A 21,558-nucleotide genomic window follows, 5' to 3' on the forward strand; every position below is an offset into this window, starting at 1 on the left:
TTGAGGCTTTATTATACATCTATTTCTCCCTCAGATTTCACGAGCCTCCTTTGTATGCTTACAATAATTTTTTCCTTTGCTTAATCTAATGGTGTTGGTTTCTATTTCTTGCAACCAGAAGAATCGCAAATAGCACAATTTCTTTCTCATTTGCTCTTGCACACTTATTCTGTAAATATGTTGCTGGGCCCCATGTCGATCTTTTCTTACTCTGATTGACAGGTGAAGAGAAGCGAATCAACAATCACCAAGTGTTTTCTTCCTGAGCCAGCCAAGTTACAGCACAGCACAAAAGCTCTGGAGTTATTCTCGTGTCCTGTGCATGGCCCAGAAGTAGCACGAGAACTACCTGGCCAAGTATATAAACAAGGGATACCTATGCACCTGGAGTGAAGTCATGACTTGGGACTAATTAAGACAGTGGCCTTCTCAGATATATGACTGGAGACAAAGGGGTTCCCCCAGCCTGGTACTGCATAAGCCTGCAGGATTTGGACTCAACTGTAAGAGAAAGGGAGACAACCCTAAATTGACTGAGATTAAGAACCTTTGTGGGGGCCGGCCCTGTGGCTTGGTTAAGTGCGCACGCTCCGCTGCTGGCGGCCCGGGTTCGGATCCCGGGCGTGCACCGACGCGCCGCTTCTCCGGCCATGCTGAGGCCGCGTCCCACATACAGCAACTAGAAGGATGTGCAGCTATGACCATACAACTATCTACTGGGGCTTTGGGGGGAAAAAAAAAATGCTACAGTTTGTGATTTTCCTGAATAAAATGATAGACCTCAGTTATGCCTAAGGCTGATTTCTAGAAGATTTGGTTTTTTCCACCTATGTTCATAGCATCTTTATTTTGTCTAACCAAAATAAAATGCTTGACTTCATTTATGAAAAACAAACTCAATACTTTTAAAATTTGACATTTTAATTGGAAACAGTTCACATGGTCTTCTCAAGGGAAGCTGAGAGAGGCAAAGTGCAATAAACAGAATGAAGTATTACACATACGTCTCTGCATAAATCAACATGAAAAGATTCCCAAGATATCTGAAATGGAAAAAGCAAGCTACAGAATAATAAGTACAGTGAGAGTCCACTGTTAAACATTTTTTCTAAACTATATATTTATGTATTGTTTTTGCAAATATGTTATTGTTTTTGTAATATAAAAACAACAAAATTAACGATAATGTTCAAACCACATTTGCTAAATCACTTTGAGGTTGATTTATATAAGATAATATCAACAAATAAAATGTTTAATGAAAAACTAGAATCAAGTATACAATATACTTGATTCTAGAAACAAGTCTTATTTACAAACTAAGGAAAAAAAGGTATTTCTTTTAATTAAATGTAGGTTTTAGAAAAACATTCATTATGCATTACTACCATAATAAGAATGGATTTCCTAAGAACAGCTCAAGTATCCAGTGACATCTTAAGAGATGAACCAAAATTTTTTTTCATTCATATTCAGAAAATCTAATGTGTTTACTTGCTTGTTGAGTCTTTGCGAGTCTGATCTTTTCAGCTTTGGTGATTAACTATAGACAAAGAAATCAGAAATTAGAATGTATTGGATACCCAAACACAAAAAGATAATTACTACTAGAAAAATTTCACAACTATCAGCTTGAATAAAATTTTTTAAAAAGTGGGAGAGGTATTTATCCAAAGAACTTGAAAACACCAATTTGCAAAGGTACATGCACCCCTGTGTTCATTGCAGCGTTATTCACAATAGCCAAGACTTGGAAGCAACCTAAGTGCCCATCAAGGGACGAATGGATAAAGAAGATGTGGTATATATACACAATGGAATACTACTCAGCCATAAGAAACGATGAAATCCACCCATTTGTGACAACATGGATGGACATTGAGGGTATAATGCAAAGTGAAATAAGTCAGAGGGAGAAGGTCAAATACCGTATGATTTCCTTCATTAAGTAGTAGATAATAACAACAATAAACAAACACATAGGGACAGAGATTGGATTGGTGGTTACCAGAGGGGAAGGGGGGAGGGAGGAGGGTGAAAGGGATAATTCGGTACATGTGTGTGGTGATGGGTTGTAATTAGTATTTTGGTGGTGAACATGATGTATGCAGAAATAGAAGTACAATGATGTGCACCTGAAACTTTTACAATGTTATAAACCAATGTTACTGCAATAAACAAAAAATTAAAAAAAAAAAAAACAACCCAACTTCATCAACACCCAAAAAAAAAAAAAAAAAGTGGGAGAGGTAGACAAATGAGGTAATTAAGCTTAGGTCAAATCAATCACAGAGAGAACTGTCTACATTATGGTTTATTAAGTATAATAGGTATTAAACCCTTGAATTATCTAAACCCCTCCCACTTTAGTTCCAGATTACTAAAAATTTCCCAATTAAAACCAGCCACTCAATGCTAGCAATTTTTTAACCTTTTAGGAGGATTCAGGACCCATATTTGTTAGTTGTTTCATATCCCCTTGGGCTTGAGTATTAATTACCAAGACACTTCTTAAATGATATGTGGTCCCCAGTAATTATACTGTGCTTGAGAATTCATGTATTATTTGAATAAGACAGCATATTTGGGGCTGAGTGCTACAAAAGGTTTTCTTACAAATTTGAAAATTAAAATATCCCAAATAAGGATCTGCTACTAAGAGCACTTATTTTTTATTACATCTTTACATAAGTACTTGGATATTTTTAAAGAAGGCAAATGAAATTATGTGGAATGCAGAAGACCATTTAAAATGTCTAAATTTTCCCAAAGCTTTCTTGATAGAAAGATTTAAAATATCTTATTTAGCTTTGGAGGAAATTAAAATCTTAGTCTCTTGAAAACACAGATTCTAATGAGTATTCATTAAAATAGTTTCCTTTTTTTCCAATTATTTTATCAATGTCATAATGATTTATAACATTGTGTAATTTCAGGTGTACATTATTTAAAATAGTTTCTTTAAAGTGTTTGGTGATTGGCAGGAAGTCACTATTGGATTAAACTAAAAGCTATTCATCAGTGAGGTGAGTCAAAATGTATTTAAAACTCTTGTCACACCCATGTCCTGTTCACAAATTTCATGAATTCTCCCTTTACCTGCTGAATATTTGAGATATCAGTAATTTGGAGGGAAAAGACCGCTTTGATAAAAACAATAAAAAATTCAAATATGCTTTAAAAGCTAAGGAGAAATGAGAAAAGTCTCATTCTGTCTCCAGTAGCTGTTACCTACTTTTAGCAAAGTGACAGGGTACACTACAAAGATCTGGTCCAGCAAGAATGAGCAAGACCCCTTTTGGCAGATCTTTCCTTCATTTTACTGACCTTATGTGAGAGTTCCAATTTAATTTACTCACACTTGATTTTTACAAGTAAAAATATCATATGTAGAAAATAAAATTTTTCTTTATTCTATTTTCTTGTCTTTTAATTCTGTATAAACCGATGGGGATTAGGAAATTGTTCCCAGTATCCTTCTACTCCATAACGGGAAAACTAAGAACCAGGATTTTTTACTAGTGCTTTTCTTTCACTCCATTACGGACCAAATACGATACTACTGTGGAAACACTGGGCTGTCATGTCAGTGAGGTATTTATGTCATACTTTGGGCTGTTAATTTTTTCTAAGTCCTTAACTTCCAGTACTAAGTGCTTATTCCCAGTACTGCAGCTACACTGGCCTCCTAGTTGACACTCCCCCTCAAGGCCTCTGCACTCTCTGCTGCCTCTGCCTGGACGCTGTGCATCTAAGCTCCCCTAGCTTGCGTGCTCACTTCCCTAAGATCTGCTCTAATGTCACCCTCACAGACAGAACTTCTTAGACCACCTCAGCAATGTAGAACTATCCCACAATACCCTTTAATTTTTCTGCACGGGACTGGTCATCGCCTGACCTAACCTGTTGACATGCAGGCTGCATGAAAGCAGGGACTTCGTTACCCATGGCTGTAGCCCCAGTCCCTAGAAGAGTGGCTAACACAAACGGGCACTCAAAAACATTAATTGATGAATTAACAAAAAAGTAGGTTGACTAATTATGGTTTACCCCTGTCCCCTGAAAAGCTTGTACAGCACCTACTGTGTGTGGTACCTTTTTTTCATTTCGTGGAGATGAGCCAATTAGCTACTTCCATAGCTTCACTAGGATCCTATACTTTCAGATGTTTCTGTTTATCAAACAAATCATGCTAATGACAAGCCTGATGGCACAACAAGTAACTGAGATCAGGAAAAGAATTCTCTGACTCAATGACAGAGCTACTCATTGTGTTCCAACCCAATTTATAAAATTCCCTGTCAATGTTTATTTCCTTGCCTCAAATTTAATTTACAGAGATGGGATCTTTCTGAAAAACAAAACGACTAATTCCTAGTTTTAAAAATATACACAATTTAAATGAAATTTCACACCAATTAGAAGGATACGTATTAACAAAGTGATTGCATTTCAGTTGTGAGTTCTGGATTAATGATTTTAACATTTAAATAATCTCAAGCAGACTTTTAAATTAACACCTCATAGACCTGAAAGAGTCCTTAGGAAGGAAGGAGGCCTCCCCACCTCAGCCAATTCAGTCTGCATTCAAGGAAACAGAATTAACAAAGACCAGTAGGAAACCTGCCTCTAAATCATCCCAAATGCCAATGAATCCTAGGCAATGCAAGGCTGATGAAAAACACTTGATTTTTAAGTTTTTAAAAAAAAAAGGAATTTTATAAATATGACCCCAAACCAACAAGCCTGGCATATAGGACATATGACTTTTCAAGTGCTAACCAATCATAAAAAAAAATGTACATCTTGTTAGCTCAGGGCTGATCTTGCTCACACACACACAAAAAAAGTATACATCTTTTTACATTTTTCTGACTTTTCTAATATACATTTTAAAATTCTGATAAGTAATATTAGTTATTATGTGTCCTATTTTGTCCTAAGCACTTTAAGATGTACTAATCTTTACAGGTATAATAATTTGTTTCAAAAGAATAAACTTGGGAGCCGGCCCGGTGGTGCAAGCAGTTAAGTGCGCGCGCTCTGCTGCAGCGGCCTGGGGTTCGCCGGTTCGGATCCCGGGCGCGCAGTGAAGCACTGCTTGGCAAGCCATGCGGTGGCAGTGTCCCATATAAAGTGGAGGAAGATGGGCACGGATGTTAGCCCAGAGCCAGTCTTCCTCAGCAAAAAGAGGAGGATTGGCAGATGTTAGCTCAGGGCCGATCTTCCTCAGACACAAAAAAAAGAAAGAATAAACTTGATAGCTCACTAGCAACAATAATTATTTTATAAATTAGTCAGTATAATTTAAAATAAAACTACCGAAAGACAGGCTTGCTTTAAATTATTTAATGTATTTAGGCTTTATCACTTGTTGACTATTGTAGAGAAAAAGAATAAAGCTTATCATTGCCATAGGGAACATTATGCATAAAGTCTCTCAACCTTATCTGTGGAGACTCATATGTTTCAAAACTACACTCCAAATACATTGTTTTTTACCACTAAGACAATCTTTAAATAATCATTTACCACCAAACTACAAAACACAGCAGCCAGAAATCAAGACTGTTTAAATTTAAATTACATCACTAGTTAAAAAAAAAAGAAAACTCTAAATTAAAATTATGTACGCTTGTGGGGAAAATAATTCTAATTTTGTGCATTTCAAAATCTAGAAAAATAAGTATTCCCTCTCAGTCTAAAACACAGTATAGTATATACCATGTAAATCTTTGTTACGTAGAGCAAAACCAAGGTTATTTTAGGACTATACATGACTGACTTTCAGAAGACATTCAACCTCCAAAAAAAGTTTAGGCTGCCAATAAAACAAAACAAATATGAACTGATTACCTTCTCAGTGCCTCTTTTCTTTTCACGAGGCTGATTAAGTTTGGCCTGCCTATCTACCAAAATCTTCTGCCAATACCTCTGTTCATGGTCACCTTAAAAACAAAACAGAAACACAGACCACTGAACATAAGGATACATATGAAGAGACATATTCAAGGCATCACATTCTCAGTAACAAAAGTAGAATTATATTTAATGCTACTTTATGCATATTAAAGACAAAAAATATGTTTCATTAGCCAAACTCAGAAGATATAATACAATCATCCCACACTAAGAATTGTTAAAAAAGAAGATTCTATGAAGTTTTACCAGAAAGGATCTCGAGCTTCCAGCAGTGTTTCTTTTTAATTTCCGCATATGTCTTGATCACTGCTTGAGCATCCTCAGGAGTTTTAAACCTAGCATGGCATTCTGTATCTCCTTCTAGCAAATCAACATAAACAACTTCTGAGACTGTGGCCAAAGTATCCTGCATCAGAGTTTTAGAAAGACTTAAAATAAACAATAAAAATTTTTCATAATAATTCTAAAATTATTCCAATCGTGTCAGAATTATAAGTCATATGTAGCTTAAAATGAGGAGTAACTATCCTACATCAAATATTTCTTCTAAAATATACCAAATGCTCTTAAAAATTGACTTGGACAAAGTTGAGAACCAATTTAACATAACCTCTAATCACAACGTACTTTCTTTTATTCAACCACACCCTTAAAATCTTAACTAGAATGGGAATATTGCATAAGGAGAACAGATTTGCAGAGCAGGATGGACAAACACTTATCCCACCCCCAAATCAAGAAGAGGAGTTCCAAGTCTGGGTGTAGTTAGAATAAGGAATAAAATTAAAAACAAACACACACACAATGAATTGGGAGAAAAGGTGTGTTTCCTCTCACCTGTACAAAATCACATACAACTTAAAACATGTAAAAAACATTCAACTTTTTATAACAATTCACACACAAAAAGTTTCATGGAACCTACAAAAATCCTAGGTTCCGAGTGGGTCTATGGGACCATAGCTCAAGAGCTCTTACCATCTGATAAAATACCTCAGCAACCTTTCCTAAACAAGTTGTTTAGACTTTGCTTCACCCAGCAAAGAGAAGTTTTACCTATGCCTGCTGTGAGGGCAAATTAACAAGATTCCTGCATTTCTAATCATTTTTTTTTTGGTCACAGTAGGTTCTACAGTGTATACAATGCAATTATGCAGGAATGTTACACTAATTCTTAATTCATCAACTTCCATTCATAAAGCTAAAGAAATAACTGGAGATTACCAACTGAAAAAAAAGTATCTTATCCATCTCGTTCCCGTTAGTTTTAACACAAAATTTCAAGCCACAACTAATTTAGATTATTTTTAGATGCTGGATTTTTAAAGTCTGAATTATAGAAAGAACTGAGCAATACCTGGAAATATTATTTTGTCATAGAATAAGAAAAGTTTATTAGTTAATATTATAGAACAAGTAGTAAAAACATGCAAGTCGGTAAAAGCCAGGGACTAAGTCTCACCTCATCCCAACACTTAGAATACTGCCTGCCACAAAATAGGCACTTAATAAATGAAAAAAATTACAAAAGAAATATACATGCCAATTCATCTCATTTCTCTATCTAGTTAATTAGTACGAAATCCAGACACAAAGCAAGAAAATAATCAGTATCAAGTTGATGAAATTTGAATTATTCACTGGTAGTAGTGAATTTTGTAAGTGATTTATCAGACAGATTAGATTACTACAATTCAAAAGATATTTACTACATATCCATTATAATGTCAGGCTAATCTCCGGATTTAAAACCTTCTTAGAATGACAAATTAGCCTGGTAATGGGCTGAGCAAGTCACAGACAGCCGAGACCATCATCATAGCTAAGTTTTTGTTCCAGCAAAATGTAAGTAACTACTAACTTGGTTAATGCACTTATTTTATGATTTTGATGAACATAAATGAAGAATTTGTAATGGCGATAATTATCATGTAGATAATAAAAGCTCTTTGATAAATATAACTAAATCTATGCCAGTCACTCCAAATAACAAACTTTGAGTAATTTTCCTATTAAAACTTGCAATCTGACTAACCGCAGCAGCATTTACATGCTCAATATTTTCTCCTTCTCATCTGAAATTGTATATTGCTAACACACTCTGAAGTGCAAGCTGGTAACACCAATTTGGGATTGACCAAGATCCCTCATCTATATTGTAAAGAGAATCTAAATTTACGTGTGAGTGACAGCTACAGTTTTAGGATAGGGTTTCAGATAAAGAGTGCTTACTCATGATTACAGCGAGCAACCTCAATGAGGATGCAAGTTCAAGATGTGACTGGCATGAGTTTGGGCAAAACCAAAACAACACACTGCATGGTATTGAGAGTCAATATAAGAATTTTAAATATATTTGCTATGTTATAGAACATTTTACATAAAGCACCTCACCTAAATGGGTGACAGGGAAGGGAGAAATAAGATAGGTACTCCACACAAAGCACTATGTCAGTAAGAAAGAGATACTGCCGCATTGGTACAAAAGCCTGGAGAAGACAGACTACATAAAGTGGAAAAGAACAGTATGTGTAGCAACTTGTAGCGTAAATTATGGAGAACCATGAATTTACTTTGCACAAGCATGCAAATTTTTGTAGCTTTTCAAAATACTTGACACTTTTCTGTAATTGTTTCAAATTTTTTAAACTATCAGCATGGATTGAGAAATACCAAACCTTTTTAAAAATAAAAATTAAAAAGGCTCCTTTCTCCAGAAACTGCATTTCTTTCAGAAAAAAATTTCAATTCCCAAGAAAATTCATTAACAGACAGAAATAAATCCATGGTAAGTGAAAAATACGCATATTATTCCTTTTATTTCAAAATAGTTCTGGCAGTTTCAGGTCAAAAAATCTTTTAGAAATCTACTGAAAGCTAAGAGTTCTAATGAAAACAAATTACAAATTCTGTAGTTTGCTCCAAAACCAGACAACAGCAGATGATTACAATTTTAAAATAATTTCAGACCAACTCTAATGTTCATTAAATCTTTTAAAAAGTTCTGGCACTATGTATTTTTCTAAAATTCATTTTTCTCTGAAAACAGAAAAAGTCTTCTAAGAAACGAACACTGGGAAAGCATTTTACTCTATCTACTCCTTTAGTTAAAATGACTATAGTATGGTTTCCTCATTCAACTACACACCAACCAACCATTAGGAGCACCAATAAAAATAAGCACAAATTGCAGTTTTTCTATAGAAGGATGTTTAAACTGTGCTCACTGTAAATTTGCTCCACTGAGGAATTTCAGTGTTTAGATTTTGCTTTAACCTTAAGAGTTACTATGGAATCAAACCTTACAAGTAGTTTACCACAGAGGAACAAACTAAAATTTGCTTCATTCTCCATATTCTAAACTTTTTCACACGGGGGAGTTTTTAAGAGGAAAGAGGGAAACTACCCTGGGGAGTCAAAAGCATTACCCTGACTTGTTTCCTGCCAGGTAGAGGCTCCGTGCTAACGATCTTCACAATCACGCCGCTCACAAACTGTGGTCCCGCTGCAGGAACCTTCTCCTGAGGACAAGGCTCTTCACTGTTTGCTGTGGATTTGAAAAGGAAAACACCAAAAATAAATCTCTTACACTTAATAATTTAACACTCAGGAGGCCCACTTTAGAATAACAACGATTTCTTAGGCTGATTTAAATAATTAATTTAAATTTACTTAATTTAAAATTTAATCGTAAAATAATTAAGTAATTAAGAAAGTTAATGTTGTAAGTCATACTGCTTATTGTAGATTACCATGAAATAAAATAAAAAGTCTGAGTACTCTAAATGCAAACTGTTATGTTTACGGAGCACTTGTAAACCCTAGAAAAAAAGCCCCTTTTCCCTGAAATTTACTTACTAAAGTGAAGAAAATAAAATAAATAGGCATAGGATAACATATAAGAATATTCTGTACTCGTTATGATTCAAATGTAAAAAATTTTATTTTCAGTTCATAGGAATTTAAAATATACCCTAATATTGAAGATTTCATAAGAATCTTGTTTTAATTTTTTCCTGCTTGTGGTTAATACTATGGAATAAAAGTACAGGTGAGAAATTACAATCTTTGTTTCTACAAATTTGCTCAATTCATAAACTAGGCACTCATTACTAACTCTAATTAACAGAGAAAACTTACGTGATTAAAAAAGACACTGTTTAAAATAAATCCTTCAAATATTCTTATATCAAGAATAAATCACACATCTGGACGACTTGATAAATCAATAATTGTTCTAATAACAACCACTGTATAATTAAGTTTTTTAAAATTAAACTTTATCCTACAGTAACTCAGAAACAGCATTTCAGTGTACAAGTACAATATAATGTTACAAAAACTATGATAGCGATGTTTACTTTTTCCATTTTTCATTCCAGACTTATTAGGTTCTCCGTGGTCTGTTTCCATTTCTGACTCCAGTTTTATTTGGGATATTGTTTTTTTTAAAGACGCCATGCTGGCTTTTTGCAATGCTAAATACTCTTTTTTCAAATCCATCCATTCGTTCCTGTGAATGAAAAAATGTACTCCTGAAATAGTGACAAATGATTAAATGAAAAGTAAATATCTGAACACATACATTCACAGTGACTTGCAAGCACTCCTCCCAACTCGTCTTTCTTTACACACATTCAAGTTATTCCTGAGTTCTAAGTCCATCTAGCAGACGAGCAAAAGGGGAGTTCCCCTTGTCCCAACATTCAGATTAAGTGTTTTAAATTTGCCAATTAAATTCTTGAGTATGCTTCAAATATTTGAATTTATGAAAATAAAAGTTTTGAATTAATAAACTAGTAACATTTACTAGAACAGCCAGTCACCTCTGGGGGAAAAAATGAGAGATTAAAATTCAAAGACTTGTTAAACTGCTTCCAATTTGGGAGATAACATTCCTTAGTATTTACTTGAATCAAAAGGAATTTCTAAGAAGAAAAAAACACCCCATGGAAGCAATTTATTTATTTACATACATTTAACATGTAGATGTTTCTTCAAACAGCTAGAGCTCCTCCAGAAAGAAACACAATGCCTCTCCTAGCTCCCCAGGAGCACACATTGTTACCCTAATCTATGCCATCAAACAAGCAGATAGGGGATTTTTTTAAAGAGGAGGATATCTTGTGGTAATGGTTTTAGCTGTTAACATTGACATCTGTATACTTCAAAAAAAAAAAAGAAGTATCCAGACCCACCCAGGATCATACATTCCCTGTGAGCTGATACATTAGAATAACAAAAGGCTCTTGTAATGATTCTCTGAGATAAAAAGGCAAAAGGAATTCAGGGGTTAAGAATAGTATAAATACAAGTGCCTGAGGTCCTTGCCTTTTAACCTTCAAGAGGAGAACAGACTCTAGGAAAGTCTTCCAAAAGGTATGCCATTCTTTTTTTTTTCTACTTGGTTCTCACCCCTCGAGTAGATGGACTCCCTTTAACTTTAACATGGAAGTGCTTTCTGTGACTTAAAATAGTAAGTGCTTCCATGTTTTAGTAGAAGTGAATCCAAATTATTCCTCTGGATACAACGTGGCAGCCTGGTTAATATATAGAGGCCAAAGGGATCCCCTTTGCTTTAACATGGGGGTACCTGCTGTGTAAAACAAAAGTAAGTGCTTCCATGTTTCAGTGGAGGTGTCTCCAAACCGACACATTTATTTTGACCTAAGTTTATTTTTTAAACGTCGTTTACAGGTTAAAAAATGTTCATGATTCCAACTTTTTCCAAGACTGGGCTTCCCACCACTTAAACGTGGATGTACTTGCTTTGAAACTAGAAAAGTAAGTGCTTCCATGTTTTAGTGATGGTAAGTCTTACATTTACAAGACTCAAGAGTCTTTATTTAACTACTGTCTTTGGTATATTTGACTTGTGTCTTTTACATGCGTTAAGGAACACCCTCGACTTTAACATGGAGGCACTTGCTGTGACCTGATAAAAATAAGTGCTTCCATGTTTTAGTGTGGTGGTTCCTTTTTAGTCCTCAACCATGTTATACCCACATCGTGTGCAAATCTTGGACACAGGCCATTACTGTTGCTAATATGCAACTCTGTTTAATACAAATTGGAATTGCACTTTAGCAATGGTGATGGAGTGTGTCAACTGCCAACAAATTTATACTATTGACTTACTTGGATAGTACTCTTAATGGTATAACTTCTTCTCCCATTTTATGCCTTTCTTTATGTTTTTTCTTATGCTTCCTTTTTGCTTTTAAGAGGGATCCATCTTTTATATCTCCGGTATCCTTTTCCTCTTCAGTAGAGACTTCTAAATCTTTAAGAAGAAAAGACTTAAGTTAAGAAATAACCTTATTTATCTAATCCTAACCTTGAAGTCATAAATACCTTTGTCTTTGGAAACTTCTGAGGCTTCTTTTTTAATGTCTTTCTGAGCCATTTTCTTGACTTTTGATCTGGGAGCTATGCACTCTGCATCTGCAGAGCTACTTCTCTTCCTCTTTCCTGTTTTGACTGAAGGTAAGCTGGATGCTTCAGCTTTTTCCCGTTTTTTCTTTTTCTTTGAGGGTGGCTTTTGGGGTTCAGTAATCTCTACTTCGGAGCCCTCAGAGGTGGTCCTGGATCTTTTTATTTTACACACGGCCTCCTTGCTTGTGTCCATATTTGATTCCTTGGTCTGGATGTTGTCTTCCTTCTTCACTCGGCCTTTCTTCTTCTTTTTCTTTTTCTTTTCTTCTGTAACAATGTTATCATTAATTTTAATTTTACTTCAACTACATCTACTTTGATATTATTAGTAACTCACCTGATACTCGAAGGGCAGGAATGGGCTTATTTTTCACTGTCTTAGGAAATATACCAGGTTTTCTTGGTGCTTCTTCTGGTGGGTTGTTAAGAAACTGAAAAGGAATCAGCAAAATTCTGTTACTATTTCAAACACTTGCTAATTTTCTTTTTTTCCTTTTAGGTTTTGGACCTACCTCAATAGCTTTTGCTGCTTGTTCCTTTGTTTCAAATTCCACAAAGGCAAATCCCTTTGGATCTCCAGTAGACTTGTAATGTGGTATACTTATATAAACAACATTGCCACATTTCCCAAATACTCTTTCAATCCAGCTGTGATTAACATTTTTGGGAAGCAACTCCTGTGGTAAATTAGAAGCAGTATTAAATATATAAGGATTCTTATTCACAAGGCCAATAAATTTTTACTTGAATATTAAAATGTTTTTCTTTTGTATGTCAGAAAGGTATGAACAAGCATGTGAGAGAAGTGCATGAGACAGAAGAGTGGTTTGAGAGAGATGTGAACCTGAGAGGCAGAGGCTGTCAGATGTGAGCAGGAAAGGGAGAACCAGGTGGAAGGGAGCCATTTGAGAGATGTTTGTGTGCAACTGCGTGTGAGAGCAATAGTGGGTGTGTAGATGGGGACTGAGAGAGGGGTGTATAACAGGTATTGTGCGTGAAGAGAGGTGCAGATGAGAGAAGTGTCAAAAATTTGTCATGCTTTACTGGAGATGAGGTTTTTCTAGAAAAACAGCTTACCACATACACTGTCCGCTCATCCTCATCTTTTGGTCTTTCACCCAGAGGTTTTTTCCTCCTGATTCTGGTGCCTTCTAAATCCAGCTTTAAAGGTACATTATTAGGTTAGTAGACTAAATTACATGGTTATGTGATATCAATTGTCACAATTCTTACCTCTACAACAGCTGAACTTTTCAGTGCTCTGGCTATTAACTTGCCATCAGTGGTCAATTTTTTCATTTTGTTGAAAGACACAAGAAGTGATATATCAACATCTAATGGAAATGCAAAAGTGAATAAGTATAAATACAAATAAAAGCCAAACCAGTGGGATAAAGGCAATTTGGGATAAAATCAATCTGCCCTTATATGCAGGTACAGGCCATTAAGTCATGGTTAAAAATTCAGTTCACATTAATTAAATCTTAACACAAATAAAAGGTATTTTTCAGATTTGGACTAGGGTTAAATGTCTTGTCTGAGATAACTGCCTGAGCACACATGCACATGCCTCTCTCCTCAAACATGGACAACATAAAACAGGTCTTCTGAATTATTTTGATATAACTGCGTTGGTTTGAAGTCGCTAGAGTCCTATTGAGTCCTTAACTCTAGAAACTAAGTATTGTCGTCGTAAAGGCTAAAATGAGCCACAACAGTTTATGTGGAAAATATTTAATATCTAATGGATGTGTGTAGACATTACATATAAAAAGTATGTAATAGTGTATAATATATACTATGTAATGCTATATATACTGTGTAATGTAGTGTATATAATCTATACATCATATAGAATTTTATTTAAATTTATATTTCAGAAGTTAAAAGGTAACACATCTAAAAACTAGTTCCCTTACATATTGAAAGCAAACTTACATCCATCTCTAGATTTTTCTATCTGCTCTCGAAGAAATCTATCCTTGTGAAGATTTGCATCTCCAAACCAGAAGTCCACTTGCTTAGCAATATCTGCAAGCACCTGTTTAACTCGAGACCGTTTCTTTTTTTCTACATCTTTTTTCTTTTCAGTGCTTTCCTCTTCCATTGCCTTTTCCTGATTTCCACTTTCAGTTTCCATTACCGTGAACTGAAAAAAAGGTAAATATTTAAGCTACCACAAGTAATTAATTGGTAATAAAAAAAATTTAGATTAGCCTTTAATTATCTAAAGGGATAATGGACTCAAATTTTGGCGGCCAGAGGATAAATTTTTCAGAGGAACACTTCCCAGACATTTTCTACAATCAGCTGAGGAAACTTTCATTGGCCTTGTGGTTTTAAAATCTTTTTTAGCTCTTTCCTGTTTACTTTTCATTGCCCTTGTTTTCACTTTTAAAATAATCTACCTCCTATCATGGATCATAGCTTTAGTTTTTTATGCCTTTTAAAGTGCAGGACCAGATTATCCTAGTATAGTATAAAATCTCTACCTACATCTATAGCTCACCAAGCTACACTTTTAAATCAGTGAGTCAAAGTGTGAGATTAAGTGACTCAGACATTCTTCCTCTCAAACCTCAAAAAGGCATTCACATTTTTTAATGCTACAACTTCTAATGAAACACAAATAAACTGATTCTTGATTTTGATTTTTTTTGGTGAGGAAGATCAGCCCTGTGCTAACATCTGCCAATCCTCCTCTTTTTCTGCTGAGGAAGACTGGCCCTGGGCTAACATCCGTGCCTCATCTTCCTCCACTTTATATGGCACGCTGCCACAGCATGGGTTGCCAAGGGGTGCATCGGTGCGCGCCCAGGATCCCAACCGGGGAACCCGGGCCGCCGCAGTGGAATGCGTGCACTTAACCGCTTGTGCCACCGGGCCAGCCCCCTTGATTTTGATTTTTAAAAAGGTTAATTTCTGCTCACTAGGGGTAGAATTCAACTGGTAAGATGTAGAATCAGCCTTCTGTTTCAGGTGACCTTCCCTCCCAGGGAGTACTTCTTGGGCAGCAGTGCCCAAGCCCTCCTTCCCCAGGTGACTTTGCAGGCCTCTTTGCTCCCTCAGCTCCAGCTTACTGGTTTTCTAGCTGTTCCTAAATGTTAGCCAGCAGACTCTTGCCAGAGGGCCTTCTGAAGCTGCTGTTCTCTCTCAAACACTCATCCCCTAGATTACATGGCTTGCTCTCTCACTTGGCTGAAGGCTTGTTCAAACCTCACCTCTGAGGTCTCCTCCTACAACCATATTTAAAACTGCAAACTTGGGGACAAACAGATACTCTATCTCCTCTGCCTTATTTTCTCCATTGCACTTAAATCACTTTCCAATAGTACTATATAATTTGTTTATTCTTTGTCCTTCTTAGAATGTAAGATTGATGAAATAAGAGATTTTTGTCTGTTTTGTGTACTGATGCATCCCCAGTCCCTGGCAAGTAGTCACTCAAAAATTTGTCGAGTGAGTTGTGTCATCTTAATTGAATCATCAGGGGTATGTATACAAAAATGAGTATATGAGCAAAGGCTGCACATCAGGCCTGGCACAATGCAGGCCTGCCTCAGCCTCCCTCCCATAATACGGTTTTGTGGGAAAGAGAAGAGAGAAGACAAACGGGGAGCTGTCTCTGTCTCTCCGGCCACACTGGGGTGGGAGCTGCTATTAGTCGGTATGCAGGCCTTGGGCCTATGTGACTAGGACGACATATCTGATTGGCGGGCAAAAGGGGCTAAAGCTGTTACCTATCAAGGTGACCTAAAACACTGTGGCCCTTATCTGTGGAAGCCATACATGTCTATTGTAGGAAAGGGGCACAAAAAACAAAACAAGAAACCAGCGGATTTGGGTGATTTGCTGGATTTGGGTAAGTGCTGGGGCTGGGCCTCCAGATGAGCTGAAGATGCTACCCCTACTGCATCCGCTGCCTCGCATCCTTCTTTAAAGCTTGCAAACACAGTATTAGATTAAGGCCTACTGTTCTCCTGAATCTGTCAGCTAGAATCTGTCACTGCAGCAATGATGCTGCAGAAGTAACAGAAACAGACCATGTATTTCAAAGAGACATCCAGTCAGAGAGCACGAAGCCACTAATGCATTTCACTTCAAATCTCCAACTAAACTTGCGTTCTCACCGAAGTCAGGAGAAGAGTATTCTGGCATTTATTTAGAACAGGCTTCAGCTGATCAGCCAAGTACCAATTTTGAAAATAGATACTTAATGAAGTATTTCTTCAGATGATGCTAGCATTACACAAAAAATGGGGGTCCACACCAGAAGTAATCAGTAGAAGAAGAAGCAGGTGTCACTTAATGCTGAGTAATCGCGTTCCTCACCTCATACTCTCACTTCAACGCATCCTGTCAGGCTTCCCTTCCCGCCATTCCAGTGACACTGAAAACAAAGATCTCCCCCAGCTGCTTGACCTCTCAGCAGCATCTGCAGTTGATAACTCCTTCCTTGAAAACATTTTTCTTCACCTGGCTTCCAGGAGAGTTTTCCTCCTTCTCAATTTCTTTTTCGGGACCCTCCTACTCTGCTCTACCTTCACATGCTGCCTAGGATTGCATTCAGCCCTGGGCGCCCTTCTTATCGACACACCCATCCTTGCTGAGGGTCCCTGGCTTTCAGCTCCTCGGCTCCACGCTGATGTTTCACCCATCTACGTTCTCCAGCCCCGACTTCTCTCAGTAGCTCCCCATTCCAATATTCGACTGTCCATTTGACAGCTCCATTTGTTCACCTAAAGTAAATCTCAAGTTTAAAATGGCAAACATTAAACTCTCAAATTTTAACAGACCTTTTTTTGCCTAGTTTTCCTGATCTCCGAAAATACCAATTAAAAAATTGCCGAGAGGGCAAAAACCTTGAAATCCTCCTTAATTCTTCTTTTCCTCACACCCTACAGCCAATTCATTAGCATTTCTATTAGCTCTAACTTTATACAACATATCCTGAATAGGAATACTTCTCATTTCTTCCATCACAACCACCTGGTCCGAGCTCTGTGTCTTGCCCGAACTACTGCAAGAGCATCCTCATGTATACTAGTTTATACTCTTGTTCCATTATCATTTCTCCAGATAGCAGCCAGAATAATCATTTAAACATGTAAATCAGAACATGGCAATCTCTTGCACAAAATCCTTCAAAGGTTTCTTAGCACACTCAGAATAAAATTCTTACTGTGGGCTACTAGGCCCTATTCAATCTGGCCTCGGGATATCTCTCTAACTTCATCTCTTAAAATTCTTTCCTGCACGAGCACTCCAACTACAACGCCCCATCTTTCTGTTCCTTAAAACACGTTAAGGCCTTCCCATCTCCAGGCCTTTGCTCTCGCCACTGTCTTTACCTTTCCTGCAGCATCTATAGGGATTATGTTCTTGTTCATTCAGGTCTTTGAAAATGTCACTTTCTCCAAGAGCCTTTCTTTTTCACCCAACCTAAAATATTTCCTCCCTGCCAACCTTACCCCTACCCACCAGTCACCACTTTCTATCCTTGTATTCTCTTATCATTACCCAGAATTACAGTTTTACTGTCTGTCTACTTCACTAGAAAGTAAACACTATGAGGACAGGAACTTTAGCTTGTCACGACCTAGGCATTTGGTGAATTAAATAAATAATGTATTTAAAAGGATCTTATAAAGTGTTAAGCATTTCAAGTTCTTTTGTAAGGGGGTAGAATTATAAACAAAATACAAATGTGGCCTACGATTATCACTACAGCAGGGTCCACTGCTAATTTTCCCTTCTGAAAACACCAGATTATAAACGGCAGACTACCAGCTCTCCAATTCTTTTCCTTGTCAGAAAATACCACCTAAAGAAGTAGTGGACAGACCTGCATAAGCACAGAACAGCACAGTTCTCCTAGAAACCAGACTACTCCCAGGATTCTCATATCTCAGTCCAGAGATTCTCCTTCATTCCTTCTCCTAGGGATTATTTTTGTGGCTTGGGGACGTAACTTCAGAAACTCTTACCTAGTGTGTATAACACATATCAGCAATTTGCAATCTTAAAAAATATTTATGTAACCATTATTATCATTTTATCATTTACCAGTCAGTTTAGAACAGTTTATAAACTATTCTAGAAGTCCTCCATCCTTCACAAAAGCTGTGCAACTTGTCTACAAGACAGATTTAATTTTGTGACTGTGATGTCAAAACTTTCAACACTAAACATTCCCAGCCCCTTCTTGTAACATAATATGTATTTTTAAAAAACTGTTAAATGAACCAGTGAAGTCTAACTAGCTTCTAAACAGAGCTTTTAAACACAGAAAACAAGTTACTGTGTAACAATGTCAGTCACTTTATATACCTTGCTTGAAATCCTCACAAGCCCACTAGGTTGTTTCTTCGAACTTCTTTTTATAGAGGCTCAAAGGTTAAGCGACTTGAGCAAAGCTGGCTGGGTAAGGAAGCTCAGGTATGTGTGACTCCCACGTTGCCTACCTTTCGGCAGAACCTCTTGCAAACTGTCACCACGCATTCTATGTTCTGACTCAGGAATTCTTAACCTGAAGTCCATGGAATTTTGGGTGGGTTTCAAGAATTCTTGCGAATCCCATGAAATTGTTAAAAGATAAATTTTAAAGGAAAAGTAAAATCACGACTATTGTATAAATATAAAATGAATACATGTCAAAAATCTTATTTAAGTAATTCATTAGGGAACTAGCTAAGTGTTAAAAATCAGTTCACAGGAGAATTAAAAAACCAGACACACAAATATAAGCTATCAGGAACGGGGAAATGAATTTGTTAATAAACGCACAACCGGTCAGGGCAACAATGGCAAAAATAACTGCAAGACTAATTTCCATTATTATCGTTGGCTACAACTGACACAATTGTGAAATAACTCAATGACAACGACAGGCAGAGATAACCTGGAAGAGGGAGCTACCCAAGACACCCAGTAGTTTTTTTTCTTGGCCATTTCAAAGTCTTTCACAATTTTTCCTAACAAAATTATATGCAAAATGTTTTGACATGTACCAGCATTTTCCGGGGAGGCTCAGCCACAGCTTTTATCACGTTTTTAAAGGAAATGGTGTGCCAAGAAGGTTACGAACCACTGCTCCAGTCGCAGCCACCTGTGCAAAGGTACCCGAACGCTTTCGCCCCGCTGTGCGTTTGCTCTGAACGACTCCTGTCTGCCTTGCCTTGTAAACCCCACTCAATCTCAAGGCCCCGGCTCACGGCCTCTTCCTCTCCGGAGCCTTCCCCCGCATCTCCCCCGATGAACCGCCTCCTCATCCGCTTCCCCGAAGCACGGCTATTGACGCACTCCGTACACCGTATTTAGCACTTATTTGTTAGCTCCCTTCCACAACTGGACTTTCAACTCTTTGCTGACAAAGACTAGAGTCCTGAAGAAGGAAATGATTTCATTTTAAAACACAAGTCCTCACATTCGCTATTCTTTGGCCACCAAACGGCAAAGCTGCGAAGCAAGGCTACTTCCCTTTTGACTTCTGCCCCTCTCAGCACCCGTCCCTCCGCACGGACGCCGCCAGGGCGGGGCGGACCCCAAACTTCCAGCGCCGGACAACGCGCGCCCCCAATCGCTGACAACTGGAACTACAAGGGCTGCCAGAGGCCTCCTGCGCGTGCGCACAGAGAACCAGGGCAGGCCAACTGACGGGTGAGTTGGAGGGGGCGGGGTGAGAGGGCCGACAAAGGATAGAATGGACTGCATGAAAAAGGACTGAGGGGAATTTAGACCTCACCCGACCTGGGCAACCCTATGGCCCACTTGAACTTACTCCGTTCAGCCCCCAAAATACAGGGCCAGAGACTGCGTCCTTGAGCTCTTTCCGTCTCCCGATCCTTACGGTCCTGGTCGTCTCTGCGTCATAAGAGGAGCGACACCGTTCTCCGCTTCGCGTCGCAGAAGACGGGCCCAGGGGCGGTGCGCCGTCTCTTACGTCACAGGCGTGGGCTGGCTCGGGGGGCGGGGCATCGCAGAACGCGCCCGCCCAAGGAGGCTCGCAGCTAGGGAAGAATTTGATTGGCGGTTTGAGAACGGCCGTTCTGACGGGGGCTCTGGTGGGCGGGCTAAGTATGGGGTCCTGGTCTGGTGCGGTCCCGGGCTAATGACGTCACAGCCTTTCGCGGGAGAAATTCGAAAGTGGATTTCGTGCAATGGACGGTGAAGTGAACTGATTCCCGGGGTTTCCGGGGCGTGAGGGTGGGTAGGCGCCGGGATTTGAGCGACAGGCGGCGAAGCTGATTTGGGGCGAGGGGACCAGAGACTCTGCTCGGCCGGAAGCGGACCGGAGGGTGCTGTGTGGAGCCAGGATTGGGTGGTGACAGTCGCGGCTTGGTCGGACTCCCTGTCATAGCTGGTGCCGCGTCCTCACCGCTCTTCCCAGCCCCTGCTCTGCCGTTCCCGCGTACGGGTGAGGACCAGAGAGGGTTTTGCTCCTTGTTTTCAGGACTGACAAAGGGTCAAGTCTTCACTGTCATTTGGTCACACAGGATCCTGGTAGTTAGAATCTTGGCAGATGAAGTGTGGGCTTCTTCTTTGGTTATTTGGACTGAATGGTTTTCTAACACGGTGTTGGGTCCGTGACTCTGCAGCTTTTAAATCTGTGAACCATTTTGGGATTCGAGAGATCCTGCTTGTTCCATAACAAAAGGACCAAAAACATCTCGTCATACGTAACAGGAAGAATGGCTCCTATTTTAGTGAAAGCACCGAATTTTATACATAAATGTATAAAGCAGCATAATAATGTGTGTGTATATATGTGAGTGTAGGCATTTATGTATGTCTGTACTTATATCATTGTCACAGAGCATCTGAGGTCTCCACACCACTTTAAAAATAAAAACTTCTTTGGGCACTAAACTCACCCTGCAGAGATGGGTCAGTACTTGAATTGTTTGACAGATGTGGACAGATGAAGACTTTCAGAAAATGTTTTATCCTTGTACCTCACTTAAATATATGATGCTGTTGGCTAAAACCATTTTTCCTGTTTACTTGTAAGAAAGGAGTGTTGACTTTCCTTTGAAAGTGGAAATTAGGGCTCTTCTAAATCCAGCTAACCTTTTTTTTTTTTTGAGGTTTAATCCTATAATCTAATTTACCATTTATGAGAGTTTGGACCTTCTCAGTTCCTTTTAAGTAAATCCCACAAGTAATATCTCTAATTTAGGAAAACAATGGGGAATTTATTTT

General features: G+C 38.1%; 2 protein-coding genes across 12 annotated transcripts in view; one reads left to right on the forward strand and one right to left on the reverse strand.

Moving 5' to 3' along the window:
• Positions 1-900: 900 nt before the first annotated feature.
• Positions 901-20,266, reverse strand: LARP7 (La ribonucleoprotein 7, transcriptional regulator). Of its 4 annotated transcripts, none has more exons than XM_087437727.1 (13): positions 20,138-20,266; positions 14,296-14,506; positions 13,591-13,691; positions 13,435-13,518; positions 12,870-13,034; positions 12,695-12,788; positions 12,277-12,624; positions 12,061-12,205; positions 10,284-10,435; positions 9,351-9,469; positions 6,169-6,328; positions 5,857-5,948; positions 901-1,543 (listed from the first exon to the last, which is right to left on the reverse strand). In XM_087437727.1, the coding sequence occupies exons 2-13, from the start codon at positions 14,495-14,497 to the stop codon at positions 1,463-1,465; spliced, it is 1,743 nt and encodes a 580-aa protein (XP_087293853.1). In that variant the 5' UTR covers positions 14,498-14,506; positions 20,138-20,266; the 3' UTR covers positions 901-1,462. The 4 variants fall into 4 exon arrangements, with proteins under 4 accessions (XP_087293853.1, XP_087293854.1, XP_087293852.1 ...); XM_087437728.1 differs by lacking the exon at positions 20,138-20,266 and adding an exon at positions 19,784-19,923; XM_087437726.1 differs by lacking the exon at positions 20,138-20,266 and adding an exon at positions 19,368-19,762 and having other exon boundaries at positions 12,277-12,621.
• An 11-nt stretch (positions 20,267-20,277) lies between these two features.
• ZGRF1 (zinc finger GRF-type containing 1) overlaps positions 20,278-21,558 on the forward strand; it is a 61,070-nt gene continuing 59,789 nt past the window's right edge. For 2 of the 8 annotated variants that reach the window (XM_087437722.1, XM_087437720.1), the window contains exon 1: positions 20,453-20,773. The gene's annotated coding sequence lies outside the window, so the exon portion shown is untranslated. Of the gene's footprint in view, positions 20,774-21,558 lie in introns of all 8 variants that reach the window. The other 6 variants (XM_087437721.1, XM_087437719.1, XM_087437718.1 and 3 more) reach the window with 5 other exon arrangements.

This window comes from Ceratotherium simum, chromosome 12 (genome assembly GCF_057802395.1).
Source record: "Ceratotherium simum simum isolate JZ-2026a chromosome 12, ASM5780239v1, whole genome shotgun sequence".
NCBI lineage: Eukaryota > Metazoa > Chordata > Mammalia > Perissodactyla > Rhinocerotidae > Ceratotherium > Ceratotherium simum.